Source organism: Gorilla gorilla, chromosome 1 (assembly GCF_029281585.2).
Source record: "Gorilla gorilla gorilla isolate KB3781 chromosome 1, NHGRI_mGorGor1-v2.1_pri, whole genome shotgun sequence".
Lineage (NCBI taxonomy): Eukaryota > Metazoa > Chordata > Mammalia > Primates > Hominidae > Gorilla > Gorilla gorilla.
The window spans coordinates 140,255,916-140,282,097 of record NC_073224.2 but is presented as its reverse complement, the minus strand read 5'-3'; the positions used below and the strand labels follow the sequence as shown (position 1 = coordinate 140,282,097).

Sequence of the window (26,182 nt, the reverse complement as noted above, 5' to 3'; positions counted from 1 at the left end):
CACACAAACAGATTTGGTAAATTCAAAGAAAGGAAAATTGATCTGCCCCACACCCTAAAAGCTTGTGATTTTTATTTCATTCATATTCATTTCCAAAAGAGATATATAAATAAAGGGTGGGGATAAGAATATAGCTTGATAAAAATCAAATGTCAAACGGGCAAACCATAGTATGTTAATAAAGCCTTGGACAAAATTAACATGAGATATTCATCTGGTTTGACCTTTGTTTCTCAACTGAATTACTGTTATTATTCTATTCAGGGACTCCCTTTAGAAGGCTGGTTACTATTGCAATACCAAAATAGCTTAGGATTTCATATTTAAGAACTCCAAGACCTATGAGGAAGAGTAGACTGCTCTTTGGAATTTCACTCAGAAAGAAATTTACACTTAAATTGCTTTTAAATGTTTTCTCTGAAGTATTTTTTATGTTATAAGGTTGAAATTAAATACACACAAAGGAATATTTTTGTTGCTGAGTTGTTTTTTTTTAAGTGGCTGATGGCCAACTAATGTGGGTACAAAGTGGCAGCTCCCTATGTCACTATTTGGGCTATGCTCTAGGCCTTCAAATTTCACAGGAAGTAAGGACTCTAATTAACCTCCAGCTCTAAAGGAGTTCCTACAGACCTGTTTGTGGCAACTATATTTCTTGGAACTTAATATTCTTTTAAATCTCACCCCGCCCACACCACTGCTTCACTGCATAATGTAATTCTTTCAGTCTTTACCCTGGGCACCCATTAAGCAATCTAACTCCTACAGGTAGAATCTCACCAAAAGGAAGAGGAGAAGAGGGAGAAGAGAGGGGAGGGGAGGGAAGAGGAGAGGAAGGAAAGAAAGGAGAGGGGAAGAAAAGAAAGAGGAGGGGAGGGGAAGGAAGGCTATAAACCCAAAAGAATTTCACTTTGCATGACAGATCTAATGATGAAATAACAAAGATATTTTATTTTTTACACTATGCAAGAGTAAAACTCCTAGATGGAAAATGTGTGGTTTTATTTTTTAGTTTTCTCTTTCAAAGCCTATCTAAGGCATGCAACAAACACTGGCCCCTACAAAGTATTCATCTCTCCTAAGAGAGGCCATTAAATATTTTGGAAGTAAACTTTCAGTTGGCATCTTTCAAAATACTTATTTCCAAAAATCTTCAAGCTAGAATTACAATTGTCTGGAACCCAATCTGTTGATAAATGAAACCTCAGAGCCTTCACTCTTAATAGTGAAATGGACTGAAAGGCAGACACACTGACAGCTGGCTCATTTCTTGCTTTGCCATGTAAATCCACTTTAACATAACTGGCTTGCACCCTAGCCTTCAGAGTGATGGCTCTGCCTAGAAACCAATCTAATTGGATAATCTTATAGGATATTTCCATAATGACAAAGAATCAGACCTCAGACCGAGCCCTCCAAGATTTCCATAGGGAATCTAATGGGAAGACAAGGAGTGTTATTATTTAATGAATTGGCTCCTTGCCCAAATCAGTCAGTCCATCTATGCCTCAGTTTTCTCATACTGGAAATGAAGATATCTGGTAGCTTCTTGGTTCGTGGGGAAGAATGAGACTCTGGTCTTTCTCCCACACAAGTCAATTGCAGTATTAGGTTATATATGTTAAAAGAGGCATTCAGCAAATGTAAAAGCACTGAAAGAAATAATAATATGCCTGCAAGATTTAATATACATTTCTAAGAACTGGACTTGTACAATAAGATAAATAGTAATAGTAAAGTTGCCATTTATTAAGCATCTATTGTAGCCTATTACCATCTTTACCTAAACACTAATTTAATCTTGATGAAAAAAAGTTTTGACATATTTCTTATTCCCATCATTGTACACCTGAAAAAATGCACTCTCTCAGATATTAAGTGATTTTCTTGAGTTCACTCATCTAGTAAATGGAAAGGTTGGAAAATAAGCCAGTATCTCTGATTCCAAAACCATCTACATTCATTAACTATCTAATGGAAGAGAAACAAGATTTTGATGTACATGAATTAGCTAAGGATCATTAATAGACACAAACATATTTATAATATATATGTGTATATATGTATACACATAGAGTCTTTGAATATCACATACCTTACATAATAACCTGGGGATGTATAAGCCTGTTCACGGACAATTTGGTAAGATGTCATTCCATTACCTACTAAAAATTCTGCACGTAGAAAAATTATTTAGTTTATCTATAATGATCTAGAAACTCAGGGGCTGTGACTGTGCTGTGTCCCCCTTACTTCCCTATACCTCCTATCCCGGAATCATTCTTTTGGTTAATTAACTCTTATTTGTCCAAATCTGAAAGACTCAAGCACCCAGGTCAACTGCTATCTCTGCTAGGATGACTTCTCTGAACTCTGGCCTTCCTTGTCCTGATTCTGACTTTGGTGACCTTTTCACTTTTAACGCAGTATTAACTTGTCTTCTGTGTACCTCTTATCTACTCCACTAAAAAAGTTCATTGTCTTATTTATCTTTATCTCTGCACATAGCATGATGTCAGTTACAGAGTCAACAGATATTTAATCACTACGTGATGTATGGATAGATGAATGACTACGTGATCAGAACTCAAAGTACTGGGCTTCCACTTAGCGGTGACATCTTTTTACAATTCCATATTCAGTTTCCAAATTGTATTCCTATGACGGCCAAATTGTTCTTCAGGACTTTATGGGGGAATGTAAGTATTTCATATACATATATTAGGTCCATATCTACATTTGGGAGTCTAGTAGAGCTACAGAATCAATGACTTCTTTATAGGCAAGGCAGCTTCTCAACGATCAGTTTTAATTTCTCTATTTGCATTTATGAGATCAATATAAATTTGAGGGTATTTATTTTGCTATACCAACAAAAAATTGAGATTCAAACTTAAGGAAAAAAAGGGAATGCAACAAGTTCAGCTGATAGAAGAAACCCCACTTAGTATTTCTTTGTGCAAATCTAGGGCAGAAACTACCCAAATGCTAAAACTTACAATCAGTTACTCTTTAAACTAAAATCACAAACTTTGAGAGAAAAAGGAGAAATAACCCTCAAAACAATAATCAAAAAAAGCCCACATTTTTAAAGCTCATAAAACAGCTGAGCACACACAGAAGCAACCTGGATAATTTAAATATCCAGTTTAGTATGCACTACCACATATTATTAACGTATTCAAAATGCTTTTGATTTCAGGAACATTTTTTGGTCCAAATATTTTAAATATTATGTTGAATTGACTGGCTAAAAATGAAAGTGTCAAGTAAAGGTATCACAGTGGAACAGCATTTTTAAATACACCCAAATCCGAAAACAATGCTGAGGGAAGGGCGGCTTCCTTACACTACTAACAAAGGAAGGAAAGTGAATAAGGCAAATGGTCCACACTGAATGCTCTTACTCATAACAAATACATCTAAAGTTCAACCTAGATGGTCTTTTTCATCCTCCTGTATGGTACACACTGTACAAGGATATAAAAGCACCACAAGGTGTGGACATGTAAGTGGGAAATTGATAGAGAAAAATGCACTGTGCTGAGGCACCCTATAGCACTTGATCTTTGTGGAATGATAATTACAGACTGTTTAGCCTCCTGCTTTTTCTCCAGTTTAAAGCTATGCTAATACTTTCTATGATGCTGATTATTTTCATGTCCATTTGTAAACTGAGGCAGAGGAAACTAAGATATAAGATCTCAAATATGTTAAATATTGGTTTCTCATGTTACATGGACATGAGAAGGGAAATAAATTATGGAACCTTTTTCAATTTGTTTGATGGGTATTTGGGGAGACTTTGCTGTGTGCTTGGTTTGGTAATAGGTTATTTTTTTATCTGTGGTTATTTTTGATAGGATATTAGATAACTTAGGCTGTGTTCAGAAAACAGCTGCACCTTTTATCTCTAAAAAGTCAATTGGTTTAGTTAAATATCCTTTTCCACTAAATGGAGCAGTTGTTTGACCTCTAGGAGACTTAGCTGGAAAGCACTGCATAGCTGTTTAAAGAGACAGCAGCATGCTTAACCACACACACTATTTGATTACATGCAAGTAGAATTTTTTTTTGTAGTGGTATATCTCTGGAATACTTTGCTTACAAAAAAATTATAGTCTAAGCTTCAAGCAAATTTCAAAGAAAAAGTGATTGTAGACTCTGTTTGCTTACAAAATGTTATATTCTAATCTTTAAGCAAATGTCAAAAAATGGTTGTAAACTGTTTCCAGTCTTAAAAATCAATTCCACAAATCATCAAAATGATTGAATTTGTGAGTCATGCATGATATTGTATTCTACGTCTGGTTAAACCTTGTGCTGTGGTGTCTCATTGCAACTAAGGAAAAAATAGAGGTAGGATAGTATGGTGAATAAAGATGGAATCTTTTGTCCAGACAGTTCTAGATTTAAATCCTGGTTTTACTGCTTATTAGATATATCACCCATTGGTAGATTAGTTAATCTTTTTGAATGTCAGTTTCCCCAATCCATTAAGTAGGCCTATAAGGCATTTGACACATATTGTGCAATCAAATGGATCACAATGATTACCATTCAACAATTATCTGTTGTGTCCACTATGTACCAGTCTGCTCTAAGTACTTAGACTACAGATAAAAAATAGACCTTCTCTGCATGGAGGTTGCATTCTAGTGAAAGAAGACAGGCAATAAACCCCCCAGAAAACTGTGTCATATAGTATTACAGAACATGATAAAGGTAAAAAAAAAAAAAATAGAGCGAGATGAGGAGGATTCGTAGTTTGAGAAAGAGGGATTTGTGGTTTTGTATAGTGTAGTCAAGGTAGCCTCATTTGAGAAGGTAGCATCTCGGCAAAGACCTAAGAAGGTGAGAGAATGAGGCATACAGATTTCTAAGGTAAGGGAGTTCCAGCACAGAAGAGAAGTCTAGGCTGGAGATATAAACAAATGCATGAATCTTAGCATCTAAATGGCATTAAAATGAGAGTAAATGAGATCTTGAGAGTGAGTGGAAAGGAATAGAAAAGAAAAGATCACCAACAACTGCAGCTTTAATGCACTGCAATTTTAAGACATTGAGAAAGGAGAAAGAACCAGCAAAGAAGGCTGAGAGGGAGAGACTAATGACATGGGAATAAAATCAAGAGAGGTGTCCTGGAAGCCAAGTGAAGAGAGAAGGAGAGATTAACTCTGCCCAGTGTCATGGAAAGGTCAACTAAGACAAGCATCTGTACTGTAGATTGTCTTGAAGCCTATTATTTTTTCCTCATTTACTCTTTAAACCATAAAGCTCAAATTACCTCACAATGAAATGGGTATGTTATAGTACCAACAAATCAAAATAATTTTTATTTGATTTATGTGGTCAGATTTTTTAATTTGATTTATGTGGTCACCCTACTCACATACTATTTGTTACTTGCCTATGGCAATTAAATCCCTTCCAATGGTCTTCTAAAGAATAAAAGATCGATGAAAAACTCACCTTGTCCAGTGATGTGAGAGAATAAGGGTCAAGGATTAAACAAAAGAAAATAGAAACACACTCATTAGCACACGGTAAATCTGAAAGTGAAGATTTTTCTAATGGTTCCTTCAGAGATGTAGTATAAAAAATAAACACCATATTCTTAGCGTGACACTACTTCTGGCTCCCGGAAGTCTGAGAAGTTATAAAGAGAGAAAGACGGGAAGAAAAAGAGAGAGAAAGAAAGAGAGAAGAGTGAGAAGGAGAATGAGCATCCAGTTTTTTAACATGGGATCTGGTTTCAAAAGGGCTCTAGAGATGTTTTCAACATATACATCCTGCCTTTGGCACCCTTCAATTTTCTCCTGCCGCTATTTCATTAGATTTCATTTCTTTGCGATTTTCTATCTGAAATTTCCAATTCAAGCTCCTATTTTGTACTTCATTTGGAACCTATCAAATTCTCATCCTTCTCTCCAGTTGAATGCTCTTATTGAAATTTCTTGTAGAGTTCTTCCTTATTGGTCATTCCCATTGCCATCCCCCTTGGATTCTAACACATTTGTATTAGCACCTTAAACACTTCTCCTCTACTTACTTTGTCCTTCCTGTTCATCCAGTTTGTGGTCTCTGAGTTCAGACCTTCTGAAGGTGAGGAAGAACCCTGGGGACCTTTCCTTTTGTGGAACATCAGCAATTTTTTAGTTTCCTTCTACAGCCTCTTTCTACAGACTCTTTCATAGTCACCCTTCCTGATGGATCTCTTTACCTGAATTTTCCCTCTTTCTATATGTTCTGAGACAGTTGGCAGTTTTATTTCCCTAAAATATGAATCTGATCTTTTCTCTCCCACTTTCCCTGAACATCAAGTTCTATGTATAAATGTATATCTCTAGCAATCTCTCTAATTTCTACTTTCTGCTGCAGACAGGACAATCTCCCTTATGGACCTCTAACACATTGTTTCACCCCCTCTCATGCTTAGAAATGGCTTCTCTGCTTCTAAAGTCTACTTTCTCCCTGCAGTCGCTTTCCTGCAACTCACATTAACCTCTATTTTCAATTCATGTTGCACTCACTGCTAATCCCACACACTACTATCATTCACTATGATATACTTTTCTGGGCTCAAATTGTGCAATAATTAGCACTTTGTTTCATCAGAATACAACAACGGTTGGTTTACTATTCTTTTGTCTTCTAATTGTTTTGAGCGCATGTCTTATCTCTCCAGCCAGACAGTAAATTCATTGTAAGAAGGAGCACTGTCTCATAATCGCTTATATCCCTACCTCCTAATATAATGTCAACTAATTGACTGTAACTTTTAACTCTTGCCATCCTCGTTTACACTGGCTGGAAAACAACAAAAATACTTGGTAAAAGTAGTTCAATAAGATAAATGACAGCAGATAGCGCTCTATTATATATCTATTTTACAAAGGCTGAATTTGGTCATTAATATAAGGTTAATATTTAATGGAAGCTAGTTCACTAACATATACTGCTTTTTGAACTATAATTCTGGATGTTTTGTGATCCTTCTGTAGTTACAATAAATTTTATAAATCCACCTGAGACTTCTTTCCTGAACTCCAAATTCGTATATCCAATTGCCTTCTCAACATCTCCATGCGGAGAACCAATTGACTTTTCCAAAACTTGGTATCCATCCTCTCCCTCAAAAGAAAAAAAAAAAAAACCTAGTTCATCAACCTCACTATCTCAATTGATGGCGACTTCTATTCACTCAGGCAAAGAGTGATTATGAATCCTCTCTTTCTCTTAAACCCCTATATCCAATCCACCAACAGAATCAAAAGTTATCCATGGTACAACCATGGTACAACCAAGGTGGTAACACTCTCATTGTTACCACCTTGACACAAGCCACCATCATCTCTCATCTGGATTACTGTAATAACATCCTATCTAGTCTTCCTGCTTTCACACTTGCAAAACACTCCTCTGCTTAAAACACCTCAATGCCTTCTCATCCCACACAGACTAAAAGCTAAAGTCCTTACAATGGCCTACTAGACCCTGCCTGAATTGGGACCCGTTACATTTCCAACCAAATTTCCTGTTAACCCTCTCTTAGTCCCAGCTGTCTAACCACACTAGCCTTGTTCGTAAAACATGGCAGGTATGGCCCACCACAGGACATTTGCACAGGCCCTTCCTGATATGCTTTTCCCATAAATATCCTCATCACTAACTCTCACCTCTTCTTCAAGACCTTGCTCAAATATTGCCTTCTCACTGAGGCTACCTTAGTGACCCAATTCTAAATTGCAACATTCCCTGCCTTAGCCATCTTTATTCTCCTCCCTGCTCTATTTTCTTTCCATAGCATTTATCACTGTGGCTGATGAGAAAGTGCCTCTCAGACATTGAACTCCAGGAGCATAGTTGACCCAAGAGTCCCAGCTGTTTCACTCTGAAATCCATTCCTATGTTTGCTTCAAGGCTATGCTTCCCAGGGGCTACTCCCAGCCAGTGATTGAGCATGGCAAGAATGCTAAAATTCCTGAGAAACACTGGACTACTTTGGTTGCTGACAACTGATGTGTCTGATCATGTGTTTATTCATTCGTTTAGTTGACAATACTAATACTTGTTAATTTTTTAAGCATTTGTTATTCATTCTGCACATATTTGTTGAGAACCTCTGATGTGTCAGGCACTGTGTTAGGTGTTTGAACAAAATTTCTCCTCTCCTGGAACTTACATTCTGGTAGACAATAAAAGATTAAGTAAACAAAATATAGTAGATGTGGAAATGATGATGTTATTCTGGATCCTATGAGAAACAAATGCCAAGATGGGTTAAATGTACAGAATTTTATTAGGAGAAATGACTGTATGAGAGAACATGGGAGGACAGGCAGAAAAGGCTGGAGCTGGACATGTCTAAGAGGCAGGTGAAAGAGAAAGGGAGGCGAAGTTGAGTGGAAACATCCTAATCTGTATTGCAGTCCAAGGGAGATTGTCAAGGCCATCAGAGCTCTGGCTCCAGGATTCCACTCAGGTCCCCCAGATTTTGCCAGCTCCAGCCTTTTCTGCCTACCACCCACATGATGATACCAATCAGTTGTTGCAACTCTGCTCCCTCCTAAATTCCCACATCCTCTTTTTTTTAATCTTGTCCTCCCCTACACTAGCAAAATCTTGGGTTTTCCTCTAGCAGAAATGAGATTTGAGAGGTAAATTGTTTTTAGGAAAAGATCCAGACTAATAATTGGATGACTGCCCATTTGTTCTAGGCACCAAATATGCAATTCTGACTGAGATATTTATCATTACTGCTTCCTTGTCTTTAATTTCAGCCAGGATCTACAAATAAACATAATCAGAAGTCTTGAAGGTTTGATTTTTTTTACGCTTAAATATGTTTCCAACAGTAATCAAACTTGGCACACATCCAAACAATCCTCCCATTCTCTGGTCTCCCTAAGTATCCCTTCTGAGGGTGTATGAGCAAGCAAGGACAAACTACTCTCAAGTATAATTTCAGACTCTTAAAACATGCGTTTCACCTTATAGTGACTGACGGGATGAGGGCTCTGTGGTTGGGGAACTCCAGTCAACAATGTGGGGAAACCTCAGTAGGGCCAATAAGTTTCTCCAGAGGACATTCCCACACTGTTCTGCCTTAGGCTGTTACACCCAGCTGTAGTGCTCTAGGAGCTTGACACAGGAGGAGGCTGGGGGTCCAACCCCTTCTCATAAAGACTGACTTAACCTTCAGCCTGTGCCTCTCCTTGCCCCGTGTCCTTGGGCAGTCCTTGATGAATGCCACTTATAAAGTCAGGCAGCTGGTGTTCCAATCCTGGCTTTGCTACTTACTAGCTATATGGCAAATTACCTCTCTGAGCTTGTTCCCTCATTTTTAAAGTAGGGATTATAGCACTTATCTCTCAGCACTTTGCAAGTATGCATTTACCTGTAGAAAGAATGCAACAAATATTAGCTATTATTATTACTAATATCAAAACTGCAAAGGAAATTAAACCATATGTTCAATGTTTGGGTTGTCCTTTTAACCTCTTCAGCTGAATGTTGATATGAAAGTGCTTAATAGCATTCAAACGCATAATAATAAGGTAGTTGGTAATTAGGATTTACTTCGGCAAAATTTAATTAAAGAACCTGTAGGAAAAAGAAAACAGACAGAGCCAATTGTACAGCTTCCCAGCCTCTGCTTTGACCTAAGAGTCTCAATGGGCTTGCCTGCCTTTTTCTAAAGGATGGGGGAATATTCACACAGTGCCGGGCTCCAGGCAGTTACCAAATGTCTCATCACATTTTCAAAGGCTCACTCCTCTCTCTTGCGTAACCGGTGAGGTCAAAATGGGCACCTTCCTGAAAGCCAAGAGTGTCATTTCTGAACAGCGTCCAAGAAAGAAAACTGCATTCCATAGAAATCCAAGTCAAGCAATAACAAAAGGTGGCACTTGGTGTTTAAGCCACACTAAATACCTTGGTGGGCCAACTTCTTAATATAGTCACATTAACACCTTTGATTTCTCCATGACCTAAAGATTCCAAAGTGTGCGACAAAGTGCTGAGCAGGGGGGTCGGGGGTGGGGTGTAGACGGGGGAGAACGAACCAATGTAAATTTACCACTACATGAAATTTAAAGTAGCTATAGATTGTTGTATTATTATCAAATCCAATCAGTGGAAGAAAGGCAAACAAGTGACTTGGCACTTCTGCCTCAGTCAAGGTAAGGCTCTCTCCCCTAGAGCTAGCGAGCAGGTAAACGAGCTTTGTACAAACACACACAGACCAACACATCCGGGGATGGCTGTGTGTTGCTAGAGCAGAGGCTGATTAAACACTCAGTGTGTTGGCTCTCTGTGCCACTCCTGGAAAATAATGAATTGGGTAAGGAACAGTTAATAAGAAAATGTGCCTTGCTAACTGTGCACATTACAACAAAGAGCTGGCAGCTCCTGAAGGAAAAGGGCTTGTGCCGCTGCCGTTCAAACTTGTCAGTCAACTCATGCCAGCAGCCTCAGCGTCTGCCTCCCCAGCACACCCTCATTACATGTGTCTGTCTGGCCTGATCTGTGCATCTGCTCGGAGACGCTCCTGACAAGTCGGGAATTTCTCCATTTCTCCACTGGTGCAAAGAGCGGATTTCTCCCTGCTTCTCTTCTGTCACCCCCGCTCCTCTCCCCCAGGAGGCTCCTTGATTTATGGTAGCTTTGGACTTGCTTCCCCGTCTGACTGTCCTTGACTTCTAGAATGGAAGAAGCTGAGCTGGTGAAGGGAAGACTCCAGGCCATCACAGTAAGTCTGCATACAGTTATAACTCATTAAGGTGGTTGCTTAGAGGAAGGCAGACCGTGGCCGGCTGCCCCTGTCGCTGAGCCCTCGCAAGTGGAAAAACAGAACTGTCAGCCTTCATGGACGAGTCTCTGTTTCTCTCTTAACCCTTATGACCCTCTGTAACTCTGGGGCTTCAGAACCTGAGTGCAGGGCAAACGTTCTTGATTTTCAAAAAGGCTGTGCCTGCATTTTAAACAACAATCAAAAGCTGTTAAGGCAGTCTGATTAACTATCTTTCACACTCTGTGGTGTACCTTAGAAATGCAGTTTTTCCTTCAATGTCCATCTGACTGGCATTAGATAAAAAAACAGATCCCCAACTTGGAAACTTTTTTACACTACGAATGCCTCAAAAAGTTAGAATTTTTTTAAAAGAGAGAAAAAGAAATTTTAAAAATGACCTGAAACTTTATATTTGTAGTGTGGTAGCATGTTCCAGAAAGCCTAAAATAATTAAAATGAATGTTAATATACGTAATTTAAGCATTAAACAAGAGAAAACTAGGTAAAAGCACGTACCAGATTAATTCTAAGATATCAGTTTCCAGCAGAGTCACAAACTGAATAAGATCCTGATAAAGGAATGCAGTGCATGCAGTGGATTTGGAAAATATTTTGTTAATACCGAGAAGGAAAATCGTACATTTTTTATGTTTGTTCCGGGAAAAAGTCAAAGCCAGAAATAAATTACTTTTCTTAAATGATCCAGCTTTCTTTTTAATTTTATAAAACCCTGTATTTGGCAGTAACTTGGAAATCTGTGTCACAATCATTTATCACTAGCTATAACTTTTGATGTAATTATTTTAAGAAGAAAAAGATCTTTGGAAAGCAATATCCCAATTTCTCAGCATTTTCTGCCACTGACATTAGGTTTAGGAAAAAAATGAGTACTTTTTAAAAACTGATGCTAGATCAGGGATTTTTTGTTGTTCTTCTTAAAATTTTCATTGCATAACTAATTATGCTAATCCTAATTTAGATTTTTTACTAATTGATACAATATCTTAGTTTCACCCAGAAAACATTCAGTAAATTGAAATGTCTTCTTAGCCAATAGTAAGACACCAGAAGTCTATTGATAAGGTTGGCACTTTTCCATACAACAATGCTTTGTTAAATGTCTAGCTTCTAATTATTACATTTTCCTCTCTTCAGAAAACCTTGGTCGGGATTATTGTTTGTTTTGTTTTGTCCTTTTTTGTCATTAAACTCAGCCACCATCTCAGCTGTCCTGCTTTAAGGGACAGGAACTCGGCTCTGCTCTGTTGTTTTTGGCATGGGCCTTTTACATTACAGCTGTTGTCTAAAGGTTACTTTATTAGACTGCGTGAGTTGTGTGGTCACAGGCTCCACTATTTCTAATGCTTATATCTCCTAATTAGCTAATTGAAATAGACAAGTAGACCCTTGTTCTGAATTTGCCTCTTTCAGTTGGGGCACACCCTTGCTCAAGCCCTTTTTCCCTCCAGTGTACCTTATAACTCTTACCAAAGCCACACATGTTCCAAAGATATGGCTGTATACAGTTATTTCTAAGGCTAGGAATCTTAGTCACTGAAGGTTCCAAACGCAAATAGAGACAGAAAATCCTCATAATGTCTTAAAAGCCATCAAGGCAGTAAGTAGCTTCCTGAATATGCAGATGTATGCTTTTTTGATGATTAAAAAAAATTTTTGGATTATTCCATCAGCCTAAATATATCCCATTAGAAAGGATTAAACAAATCTCCCAAGTAAGATCACAAAGTAATTCTAGCTTGGAAGTAATATACTTGTATAAAGGTTGTAGGGAAAAAACTGGAAAAAGTTTATGGGAACAAATTTCTCATAAACCAGCCTACACCTCACCAGGCTAAATCCAGTCACATTTGTCACCACCTAGAGGAAAAGTGGAGCAGTGGTGTGTCCATGGAAACAACACATCCACTCTCCTCCCTCTTGGACGCCCTGGGACATGCCAGCTTTCCTCGCCCTCGCCCTTGCCTTGCCCAGGAAGCCACCTCAGCTAGTCTCTTTCCCCCTAGGAAAATAAAATCACAGGGTATGCAGAGAGTTTGCAAGAATTATTTCATTTTTGGAAATGCTTAAGCCTCAGAATCTCCAACCTAGACTAAAACTCAGAGAGTATCTTCTCATTTTAGCTTTTTCCTCCTACTTACCTACACTGAAATAATTTTTTGTATACTTCAAGAATGAAATCAGAAGGCAATTCCCCAATGCACCCAGACATAGCAACACATAGACCTCACTTTGGAGGAAAAAAAAAAACTTTTACACTCTAGGATCTATTTTCTTTTTACATTAAAATTCGTTTCTCCAATTGCTGGCTATAAAATAAAATAATCTTCACAGTTGTATTTATTCTACCTGGTTTCAAGTGCCTAAAAAGTCATTGTTTTGCACTGCAAAGAATCGAAAAAATAAATGTATATACCTAGAATTTGACAGAACAAAGATCCAAGTGCCAGTCTTTTTCTTTTTCTCAAAAAAAAAAAAAAGGTTAAACACATTAAGTAGTTGAAATGTGACACTTAGGCTCTCAAATTGAAAACTAAATTACTATTGTGATGCCATTCATTTCTCATATCAGATCAGTAAATTGAATTTTAGATTAGTCAGATGTCTTCTCAAAGATTTAAAGAGAATAAGAGCAAAATTATGAAAGTATGCAGAAACAATTGTTCAAGGGTAGATACTTCAGTTTGGGTATACCAAATATAGATTCTATTTTACACAATTACTTTCATGTTCTTCCTTAATACTTTATCCATGCACCAACTCTTCCCTTACTAAATTAATGGTCAAAGTACCCCTTTGCTTAGAAGTTCAGTTTTCAACTATAATTTCAAAACAGGGCTGCTTAAAATTAATTAACTATTATGTTTGATCTTTAAAATGTCTCTTGAGGCCCTTTTCAAGTCAGTACACACTTGAACAAATAGCTGATCTTTCTACAAAAGGTGAGCTAATTGGAATTCAATAGTATTTTGAAATAGACTAGTAATTTGAAATTCACCTTTAACAATACTGGAACTGAGGATACCAATGACTCCAGCATTCTCGAGAAGCGTGAGATGAAGGACTGAATGTACCACTGACAGAGTTATCCCTACAGAGTTACTGTCTGAAAGTGAACGTGGCCCACACTGAAGAACAATGAAAAGGCCCAGGGGTCTCTCCTCAGAAACACAAAGATTCCCTTAGGATGAGTAACATTCCGTACACTCTTAACATCTCCTCCACAGCTAATGCATTTTCTTACCCCCATGCCTACAGCGACATTGGAAAATACCATTACAAATATGGATATGCTCAAACTGGAAAATTAGATCTTAAACTGTCTTGTGATCATAGACTCAGTTCTATTTGAAGGATGAACTCAGAGGAAGTTTAAGAACTAGAATCCAATTTCAGAGAACAGACTCAACTGAGGAAAAGAGAGTAAGAAGAAAGCTGACATTTTTATTCTCCTCCAGGCTTACCTTTAACTGTAAGGAATGTGTGTTATCAACACAGTCTCTCATGCCTTCATTCAATTAATGGTTATTAGGCACCTACTATGCACCAAGCCTTGTGCATTTAAATGAAAAGAAGTGAAATAAGAGGAGTCTGGAGTGTGAGGAGTGGGGATGGGAGTGCATTGTAAGTTAAAATAGAGTGGTCAGGGTGGGCTTCACAAAGAGGGTGACGTTTGAGCCTAGATGTGAAGGAGGTGAGTTCTGTCAAAAGTTAGACAATAAAAATAATCACAAGTGCAAGCACCTGCCTAGGACTGCCTCCATTTGGAAAGGAGCCATATAAAGTCCTGACACTGGAATTTGAGCAACAGAGCCAGATTTTGCCGGCCAAAGCTGCTCATAATGAGAAAAAAAAAAAAGCTCTCACATTTCCCCTGATCAACTCCCTACTGCTTTCCACTCCCAAATACCCAAATAAATTTTTCTTGACTTGTAAATATAGGAATTTAAGAGACATGGAGTTCTTTACATAAAACAGAAATCTCCACAGTACAAAGACCAACATTAAAACAAGAACATGACCACAGATGGGTTCTAGTTATTTCTTTAGCACATGTTCCCTGTTACAAGTGTCTCTGGGCACTCTACCTCATCTTGTTCCCTTTTTGTCAATATCTGGGCTCTTCTAACAGTCAGTAAGACAGTTAGTGACCCAAAAGCAAGAACTGCTGTGTGATTTGTGGGGCCCAAAACACAAGGGAATTGTGGCGGCCCTTGTTCAAAAAATATTCAAAATTTCAAGGTGGTGGCAACAGAGCTTTGATCTAAGTGCTAGGCCCTTCTGAGCATGATGACCTGGGTGACTTCACAGGTCACAAACCCAAGAAGTCAGCCCTGCTTCTGTATTCCAGACTGGCCATATATATTTTTCCTTATTCGTTCTATCTGAACAAATAAGAGAGTAAAAACAAGTGTAAACTAGCCTGGGTCTTTAACAAAGGCATACCTTAACACGTGTTTGGATCATTGTATTATTTAGAGCTCTAAGGAATTCTTAAAGTACTAGTGGCCAAAGAATGCATAATGCCCCATTGTTAACCAACATACCTCATGATTAAGACATAGTTAGAGGAACAACTTCTAATTTGTCAGGAGCTTCCAAAGAAATTCACATGAAGATGGTACATGAAGATGTAACAGTCTTCTAAATAAAAAAGTCCCATTCTGGAATATTCAACAATGAAACCTCAGCACAATTTTCCACAGTGCTGTACCAAGATTACATGTTTCTTCCAGAGAGGGAAAGGTTTCTTCAAACAAATGTGGTATGCCACACTTCTTTGCCAAACATAACAGCCCACCCATAAAGGACACCATGTGATGAGGTATAATAATTTTGATAGCTCATTAAGGAAACTGCTTTTTGATAACTGGGGAAGGTTTTTCCACTGTGCAACAAAATGATAATGCTACTTTGCTAACTCCTCTACTGACAAAGATCCCCATGAACTTTCTGAACATTACTGGATGGTTGAAAGGAAAAGCTGCTTCTTTAGAAAACTGTGATTAAAACAAATTAGAGAATAAGCATCTAAGACTAACCAGAGTATAAACAAATGCAACACAGTTCAATTCTAAAACTGCAATAGGACTTCCACTTTTTAATCTGCAGTCTCTAACTACCTACCCTCTCTTAAAAAGAAATAAGAATATTTTAATTTATTTAAATGATAGTAATGTCATTTTGGGAAGAGACTCCATGAAAATTTACTGCCTTAAGAAGTTCCCTTACCCAGAACCCTGTGGCATGCACATTTTCCTAAAACATCATCAAAGCAGTTTGAATGAGATCTATACTTAAAGTTTTTACATAAAATCCGAGGGACTGAGAGGATTCAGTCAAGCCACTTAAGAGGTAGAGCTAGGTTATCCTCGGGAGTTCTGAATGGAACTCAAAACTAGCTTCTGTCCTAAGCATCAAGTTTTCAATCTATTAAATGCATCAGTGATTGACACAGGATGATGTAACATAGCAAAGTGGGCTACAACAGCTATTCCTAATCAATTATGCTAACAACTCTGAAATAAAATGGACATCTCCTAAGAAAAAGAATTGTGAGATTTCTAACAATAATAACAGTGCCTATTCTTACATAGCATTTAGGCTATGAAAAATAAAACTTTCACATCCATTTTATCTCATTTGTCCAAGTAGTCTTATGAGTATTTTCAAAAGCATATGTTATCATTCCCATTTTATGGCAGAAAGCCTAGGCCAAGAAAAGCTAAGGAATTAGTCAAATGTCGGAACTTGAATCTATTCCTCTGCTCATCAGATTCTCTGACCACAGCACCATGATAAATTTTTATAAACATCAATATCATACCCCTGACCCCTGTTCAGGACTTCCTTAGATTTCTGGCTGGGCATGGTAGCTCATGTCTATAATCCCAGCACTTTGGGAGGTTGAGGCGGGCAGATCACTTAAGGCCAGGAGTTCAAAACCAGCCTGGCCAACATGGTGAAACCCTGTCTCTACTAAAAATACAAAAATTAGTTGGGCATGGTGGTCTGCGCCTGTAATCCCAGCTACTTGGGAAGCTGAGGAACGAGAATTGCTTGAACCTGGGAGGCAGAGGTTGCAGTGAGCTGTGATTGCGTCACTGCACTCCAGCCTGGGTAACAGAGTGAGACTCTGTCAGAAAAGAAAAGAAAAGACGGAAAAGAGAAAAGGAAAGGAAAGAAAAAAGAAAGAAAAGAAAGGAAAGGAAAAGAAAAGAAAAGAAACTTCCTCAGATTTCTATTGTTCACTCTTATTAATACAGTTTGACGTGGAGCCAAGAGAAGAAACTATGGAGGATCTGCTTTGCTTGACCACATTTTCTAACCCAAAACAGTTCTCCACCTCTGCAGTCTCCTCCCACCTTCCCCAGTTTGCAAGGAATAGAAGTGGGCAAGAAGAGACTGTGGTGTCATTTCAGAAGTATTTGTTATTGTTTTTAAGAGGCTTGGAACAGAATCAAAGTCATTTTTCAGAGCACCTAATAGTTCAGGCCCCTTTTTCCTCTGCCTTCCTCCCCATCCCACTTCCTTTACGTAGCCTCTTCCCTGCAGCCAGGAATTCTCAAGACAAAGACATCCTTGCATCTTTCACAGTTCCCTCAACAACGAGCTCAACACTAGCTGGAGCACCAAAACAAAACAAGACAAAAAAACTGTCCTGGGCGAGTGAATGAATGAATGAACAAATACAATCAAGCCGAGAAAGGGTGAAAGCTACTGATTGTCTGGCCTGCTGACAGATTTTTTTTCACTGAAGACCCGGCCAAATTTACCATCACCCCTTGATTATTCAGGGGTCTGTTTTGTGTTTGTTGTTTAGCCTGGTTTTGTTTTGTTTTGTCACTATTTGTTAGAACAAACAAGATAGGGTAGACAAAGGAAAAAAAGAGTAAAACACACGCTGGATTCTGTTTAGAGGTCTGTTAGAATGTGTTGTAAGGTTGGGAAAGAAGACTACAATTATTTGATAAATGAGGTTTAGAAAATTTGTGCTTTTTAATTCACCCCATAAATAGTAGTGATAACCATGCCAAATTTCCATGGCTAACTTAAGAATTAGAATATTTCAAAGCTAGATGCAGACATAATTATTGGAACAGAAGAAAATGTAGAAACTTCTTTATCCACGTCCTCACTCTCTTTACACCATGCCCAAGTTCACCCAGCTTCTCCTTGAGCACTTCAATATCACATGGATCGACACGCCCCAAAACACCCTTTTCCATTTGAGAACAGCTCTCTGTGTTAAGAGTTCTGACATAATGTACCAGAATCTGGTTGCCTTTAACTTCCACCCAATCTTCATGACTCCTGCCACTGAAGCTATACAGTTTTGTTTTCTGGATTTCAGTCATTCTTCACAGACTCATTCCAGACAATCTCCAAAATGTCAGTGTAACTGTTAGAAGTTGGTGCTAAGGGTTGATCAGAACTCTGATGAATATAGAGACCTTTGGTGCTATAATGTCCCTTATTTGGGGAATTGTATTTCTACTGATATATTTGGAAAGCAATAAGGAAGAAAGAAAATAATAAAAATAAAAGATAAAAAAGCATCACCCCTGGAATTGTAGAAAATCAGGTTCAACACAAGTTCTACCACTCGATCAATCACGTGACTTGAGAAAGTTAATGAACTCTCTAGTTTTCATCTTCAGTGTCTCTACAGTTAAGAATTGACTTGAAAGTTCAGTAAAGAAGCCAGATACACAATGAATATATAAAAAGCAGTAGCTTTCTGAAAAACAAAAATTAATCAGAAAATATAATGTGAAAATATCCTACCCTTAATAGCTATAATATTTTACAATGTTAAAATTTTAAAATAATACTAGTAAGGAAGTATGCCAGATTTAGATGAAGAAATGTTTGCATTTTTATACCTACTAAGGAAATATGCAGTATTTATGCAACAAAACTTTACCAAGTGACATACTATATGTGATGAGAGACACACACTATTCCTTAAAGTGCAGTTTTAAAACAGAAAAGCTATCATATACTTCCAAATTTATTTCAAGTTTAATACAGTTTCAATCAATATCTCTAAGGAGGTATTCTCATCCACAATATAAATTGTGGTCAATTTATATTACTAAACATGTAAAAATAATCCCAATTTTATATGAACTATAATAAATTATGCAGATATAAATCTTATATAACATTATCAATCTCTGATTATCTCTGGATAGTGACCATTAAGAGTAACTTTTTAAATTTCATCAAGGCATGTAGATTTTGGTTTGGTTGGTTGGTTGCTTGGTTGGTTGATTTCTCTGATTTGGTGGGGAATGTGGATAAATAAGGAATTAGTTGGGTTTTCAATTTTGTTTCTGTTGGAATTTAACAAAATGATTCCAAAGTCCAACTAGAAAAACAAACTATGGCTATTAATCAATACATTTTTTATAACAGCAATAAAGGAAAACTTGAATATATCTAATTGGTAAATGATCTAAACTATGCAGTATTGGCACCAGAATCAATAGTTAGAGAAACTATACAGATAACCTGCAACCAGACCCTAATGTACATTTTTAAAAATTAGTAAGTAATAAAAGTTTCATACTAAGTCAATAGGAAAGAATTATTTGATAAAACTTCAGATACATGGTTAAAAATTTAGAAAAACAATTACTCAGCATCTATGATGAATCAAAATAAATTCAGCTGAATTATGGTCATTTTTTAAAAGAAAATATGGATGAATAATTATTGAGTCTTAGATGATAAATAATATTAAAAACATAAAAAAACTTAATAAATGTTAGTTATTATTAAAACCGTCTTAACCTTCATCATCTGCAGATCTTAAAATAATTAAGCAATAAAAAATAGTGTGAGTTTTAAACGCTTTGTTTTTAGTCATCAACTGCTACCACCTAGACCTATTCCTTGTCTAAATACCACATTCCTTGTCTGGATGCAATTCACTCTACAACTTTGCTAGGGATTAATCCGTAATTTCACCAGTCTTTAAATATTCATCATTCACCTCTTTGCCTCTTCAAAAAAACTGGGTCATTTGCCACTTTCAGTCTTCTGGTATCTTTTCACCTCATCCAAGATTCCAAAGAGGTTACTTAACAATATTTTTCTGTCATGTCTATAAATTTTTCTACCCCCTGAAATGAAACCCATCAGAGACTGAAGACTAGAGCAGCTCTGTCTTCAATGCTGTATTTCCTCTTCAGCTTTGATTTCGCTTTAGACATTTTTGTTCTACCCTTTTGAGGATCAAGATTATTCTCCTTAATCAAAAATATGAAATTAAAGTAGAAATGGAATCATATTTTATCTCTGTCATTTTGATATTACGCTATGTATCTCAGCAGTCATCTTGTGCCTTTATCTTTTTGTTCTCAGCATAACACACATGCACACACACACACACGCACACACACACACACACGCATGCACTTTTTGTGCCCTCAGTGTTTTCATGTTTCACATCTTCTCATCACCCTGAATTTTTACCTTATTTACACTATTACAAGGTGTCACCGTCTTATCTTTATTCTTGGTTGTGTGAGCTTATTGGGAAACTCTCAGTGATAGCAAATGATTTGGTTTTATTTTTTTAAATAGTAGCTCTCTTTTCTTCTTACCCGACATCATTTTTAAATGTGTGTCCATGTTTCCATTCGTAAATTGCCCATGCCTTATAATCTATCTTCCCTCTTGAAATTTTTGCTCCATTTTCAATAATTTTTTTAAGAATGTTTCTCAAGAATCGTAAAATATACTTTTACTGAAATCTGGTAAACTTCTAATTATGCCCTGGATTCTTTCCTAAGAATACTGTTAGCACGTCTCTTTTTTTTCAAAGTTACCATTATTTGCACACCACCAACTCTGCATTGTTGGTAGTACTTAAATTCAAATAAGCAGTTTCTGCTAGTGTTCTTTTCAGACCTTAAGCAATGAAAATATCAGCAAAGCTAATCATGAAGTTATAAGATTATCAGCTTCTAGAAAAATGAATCTGAAAACATTCAACTATTTTAATTCTTCAATCATTGCACTAACTTGCCCCTTCCAATTGTTTCAATTAGTTTAGAAAAAACACCTATACCCTCTTTCTAGTCAAGTAGTATGATGGCTTCTGTTTTTCTTTACTTTTATCCTTGCCTAAATGCCCACAACCATGCTTTTCTTTTGTAGAGTTAGTGAGAACTAAAAAGAGCCCAGGACTGAGAATTAAGAAGATCTTCTTACTAGTCTTGGCCCTGCTACTAAATACCTTTCTAAGCAAGCCACTTAACCTCTTAAGGTTTCAAACTCTAATATGTAAAATGGAGCATTTGGACCGTAGGATCACTAGATCTCTCACAACTTGCAATATCATGACTCAGTGGTTGCCCTTTGTGCTCCCCGCAATCTGTTTATTTGAAATAACACGGTTCGTTCATTGCTCCTTTCAGTTATGTGGCCAAATTCACCAAGTCCTATTACAAATAATATCAGACTGATCCAAAATAAACTTCCATGTGGGTTCCCCCTCTCCTATACCCATTAAATGTAGGTGCTTCATGGAGGCTCTCCTTAGCCTCCTTTTCTTTTCATAAAAAATGTCTCTCATCGTGCTCTCATCTATCCCTTTCAAAACTCACACATCTTTATCTCTAGCTCTGATTCTTCATCTCTCTCCATCCAACATTCCAACTGCCTAGCAGATAATTCTACCTATTTGGCCCAAGGACACCTCAAACTTGGCGAATCCATCATCTTTTTTCCAAACTCTTCCTTCTCCTGATACTCCTCTGTCTATGCGTCAGTCTGCTCTCTCGTCAGTTTCCTGAACATAAGAGCCTGCATTCCATCTGACACTTTCCTTTTCCTCAATGATATGTCATCAGTTGCCAAGTCCTGACAGTTCTAACTCCTTGCTAACTCTGACATCCATGCCCTCTGCTCCTTCTTGTTCAAGCTCTCATGGCCTTATGTATGAGTTGTGCAGTGGCCTAACTGAGTCTCCTCTTCGTGTTCTCTCCTTTCCATAGCTATTACACAATGAGGCCATATTCAACTTCTGAAAACATGCTTTTAACTCTATCATTCTTCTTCCCCTGAAAACTTTTTATTGCTCCTTATCTCAATATGTAAATAAATTCTGAACCCTTTGTCATGCCATTCAGTATTAGCTACTGAAAATCTATCCTCATCTGGTTGTTCTTAATTTCCTGCCACTCCCTATATGGTAACTTAGATTCCAGACTTGCTGTTCTAAATAATGTCCCACATTTTTTAGAATTTGCTCACATCAAGCCCTTGACTTGAATGCCCTTTCTCCATACTCCCCAGCCTCACTGTAACTACCCAAAATATTCCACTCAGATGCTACTCCAAAGCTTCTCTTAATGACATCAGCTAGGAAAAACCTCTCCCTGTCTCCCCTCAACCTGTATCGTACATTACTAATGCCTTAGCGATAACATGTATTACTACTAAAGTTGTTATTACATGTTGGCTGGCACAGTGGCTCACGCCTGTAATCCCAGCACTTTGGGAGGCCAAGGCGAGCGGATCACTTGAGGCCAGGATTTCAAGACCAGCCTGGCCAACATGGCAAAACTCCATCATCTCTGCTAAAAATACAAAAATTACCCGGGCATGGTGGGGCATGCCTGTAACCTCATCTACTTGGGAGGCTTAGGCACAAGAATCACTTGAGACCAGGAGGCAGAGGTTGTAGTGAGTTAAGATTGTGCCACTACACTCCAGCCTAGATGATGGTGCAAGACTCTGCCTCAAAAAAAAAAAAGAAAAAAGAAAAACTATTACATGTAATAACTTTATTTCTCAGACTATAGTTACTTACACAAATGACTTTCTTTAGCCAAGGTAGGAGGATTGCTTGAGCTCAGGAGTTTGAGACCAGCCTGGGCAACACAGAAAGACCTTGTCTCTCTTAAAAATAAAAATAAAAAATATAGGCCAGGCACGGTGGCTCATGCCTGTAATCCCAGCACTTTGGGAGGCTGAGGCAGGCGGATCACGAGATCAGGAGATCGAGACCATCCTGACTAACACAGTGAAACCCCGTCTCTACTAAAAATACAAAAAATTAACCGCGTGTGGTGGCGGGCGCCTGTAGTCCCAGCTACTTGGGAGGCTGAGGCAGGAGAATGGCGTGAATCTGGGAGGTGGAGCTTGCAGTGAGCTGAGATCCCACCATTGCACTCCAGCCTGGGTGACAGAGCAAGACTCCATCTCAAAAAAAAATTAAAAAATAAAAAATATAGCCAGGTGTGGTGACATGCACCTGTAGTCCCAGCTACTTGAGAGGCTGAGGCAGGAGGATGATTTGAGCCTGGGAAATTGAAACTTCAGTGAGCTACGATTATGCCACTGCACTCCAGCCTCGGTGACAGAGTGAGATGCTGTCTCAAAAAAAAAAAAAAGAATGTAAACTCACATCTGTCAAATAATTTTTAAACACTGCACAACTCCTAATATCATCTTGAATATAGCATTTGCACATAAGTAGCTAAGTATTGGATAAATCAATAATCAAACAACTCAGGATCAATTCTGCCTTCCTGACAGGACTAGGCATATTAGAATTTAGCACATTGTTAATCAATAATATAACTAAAATACTTATACTCTTAAGCATTGTGCTGACTTTTATCAAATATGTGATTGTGTTAATATCATTGGATCATATTAATAGATGGTCACAATAACTTTAGTTGTACAAGGCGAATAAATTAATTTTCAAAATAATTAAGAGATAACCTTTAACAGGTTGAAATTTGTGGGCGTCAGTTGCTAAAATAGCCTGTCAGATGGCTAAAAATCTAGGTAAACGTCCATTGAACAAAAAGTCAAGGTAGTTGGACATTGAGAAATAAGCAACAATATGTTATTCATAATGGTTACATTAATAACCAGTAATGTCTGATGTGCCAGGTTGCAACAGCTATCTATAGAAGTGCTCCAGGTTCTGGGGAAATTTAGGGAAGCAGGTGGCATTTCACATTTATTTGCTCCAATGAAAAACTGGGAAGAAATTAGCTGACTATGATAACTTTTGGTATACTAGCAATCGAGCTAGATAAACATCTTAAGGTTGACTTATAGTTTATTCTGCTATACTGAAACTAAGTTATTGTCATATTATTTTTCATTAATGCTAACAGAGTTCAATGAAATTTGGCAAAGGAACAATAACTCTCTGCTGATGAATATCTTATGAGGAAAAAGTATGCCTATCTTAAAATAGGATCATGCCTATAAACATTATGAAATTTCCTTCCTACCTACCTAGACTGATATAAGAGAGGCATCATATTACCCCTGAGTGACAAAACATTGGTATTCCTTAGCAACTCTTGTATAAGCCTGGTGTTGCCAAAACACTTCGGATGGCATGCCTCTACTCACAGATTCAATTGCCTGATTACTAACCCCAAGATGAAACTAGCCCAAATGGCAAACCAGCCCAAACTGGCAATGAGCAGGGGTGGGGAGGCATTGCTGGGTTCAGCAATCCTGTCCACCCCACAAAACATGCTCTTCTCTATGGGCTTTTCACAGAGAGCTAGTTGCAGCACCAGCATCTAGGGAGCTAAAAATGTGCTCCCTGCTAATGAGAGGTCACACTCAGTGCTTGTTGTCCTAGTGCTGCCTCCTGGCCACAGTACTTCTTGAGGGAGAAGAAAAAGGCAGAAACTGTGACCAGCTTGATTAACTTTCCACTCCAGGGAATGGCACAGTGAATTGGCTAGGAGTGTGGAGGCTGACTTCAGACTGCCTGGGTTCAAATCCTGGCTCTGACAATTGTCAGATGAAACTTGGATGAGTTAATTTCCCCTAAATTTCCATTTCCTTTTTTCAAATGGAAATTAGCATAGTATCTCTTTGTTATGACGAGTATTAAGTAAAATTGTGCCTGAAAAATATTGCCAAAATGTTTGGCACAATGAATTTAAAGTACAATTAATATTTGCTCAAATAACAACCTCTAGAGAGAGTGAAGAATTGACTCACAGAGGCTTTCAGAGTTTTTGTTACTAATGGCCAGATTTCATCCAAAGAAAGAAGTGATTCTCAAGATCCATGCCTGTTGCCTAGCTATTTTTTTTTCAAAAGAAATACTTATGAAATTTTAAAAGTAAGCTGATATAGCCTGAGTCACATAGTGAGACCCTGTCTCAACAAAACACCAAAAAATTATCCAGGCATGGTAGTATGCGCCTGTAGTCCCAGTTACTCAGGAGGCTAAGGCAGGAGGATTGTTTGAGCCCAGGACATCAAGGCTACAGTGAGCCATGATTGTGCCACTGCACTCCAGCCTGGGCAACAAACAACAGAATAAGACCTTATCTCAATAATAATAATAATAAGCTGATGAAGTCATATATTCTCCTTACGTGCAAAGAGAAACACAGCATACAGTTGGAGAGCGATATGTTGCTTTTCTTCAACAAATGTACCTGAAATTACACATCAAAAAAGAGTTTTTATCTTCAAAATAGTCACATCAGGGAACCCATGCACTTATATATCAATAATGCACTTATATCAATAATGCACTTATATCAATAATGCACTTATATCAATAATGCTGCCAAACATTTTTTGATCTCCTTCTTCTAAATTACCTTTACAGCTTACTTCTTTTGGATGTCTTCATTGGCAACAAAATTTTATCCTTTGGGAGTTTTTAATTTTGAAAGCAGATTTAAAACCAACACTTATGAATAAGATGGAGAAGAATGTCACCTCTGATCAAAAATGAGGAAATAAAGACCTTTTTGCATAACTAGTCAAATGTCTCAAACAATTCCAGGGAATCTCTAAAACATTTCAAGCTAATGAAAGCACTGTCAGATTTAATGTGTTGCTTTCTATGTGATTAACACGTTATATATTTATTTATTTAATGTTATTAAATACCTCTAGAGCACTGTGACGAGCACTGTTGTAGAAACTTTTACATATATCAGTTATTTAGTGCTCACATCTTATGAAGTAGGTGCTCTCAGTATCCTCATTTTACAGATGAGGTCATTGAGGCACAGAGAAGTTAAGGATTTTTGTCCCAAGACACAGAGCTAGTAAGTGGAGGAGGCAAAAGTCAAACCCAGGCTGTCTACTTAGTATATTTGCTATATTTTCTTAAAAGTACATCCTTTTTGTATCAGTAGTTATGCTTTCTGGGTTGTCTGAGGTAATGTAATTTAAACTTGGTGAAAGATACAACATATCTTCATGAGGTTTGTTTTACCTGAGCTAAAAGCCTTCTTAGTGTTAAGAAGCACTATCTAAACTATTTTCCTCTATCTTCCCATAGCAGGCTATACAAGGAGGAAACAGTCCCAATTTCCAACTTCCTAGTTTTCTAATGATCCATAG

At 37.6% G+C, this 26,182-nt stretch overlaps 1 protein-coding gene across 1 annotated transcript in view; it reads left to right on the top strand.

Annotated features, from left to right (window-relative positions):
* Positions 1 to 10,177: 10,177 nt before the first annotated feature.
* PALMD (palmdelphin) overlaps positions 10,178 to 26,182 on the top strand; it is a 48,283-nt gene continuing 32,278 nt past the window's right edge. Inside the window, exon 1 of the mRNA XM_004026188.5 lies at positions 10,178 to 10,753. Coding sequence (XP_004026237.4) covers positions 10,709 to 10,753 — 45 coding nt within the window. The 5' untranslated portion in view covers positions 10,178 to 10,708. The remainder of the gene's footprint in view (positions 10,754 to 26,182) is intronic.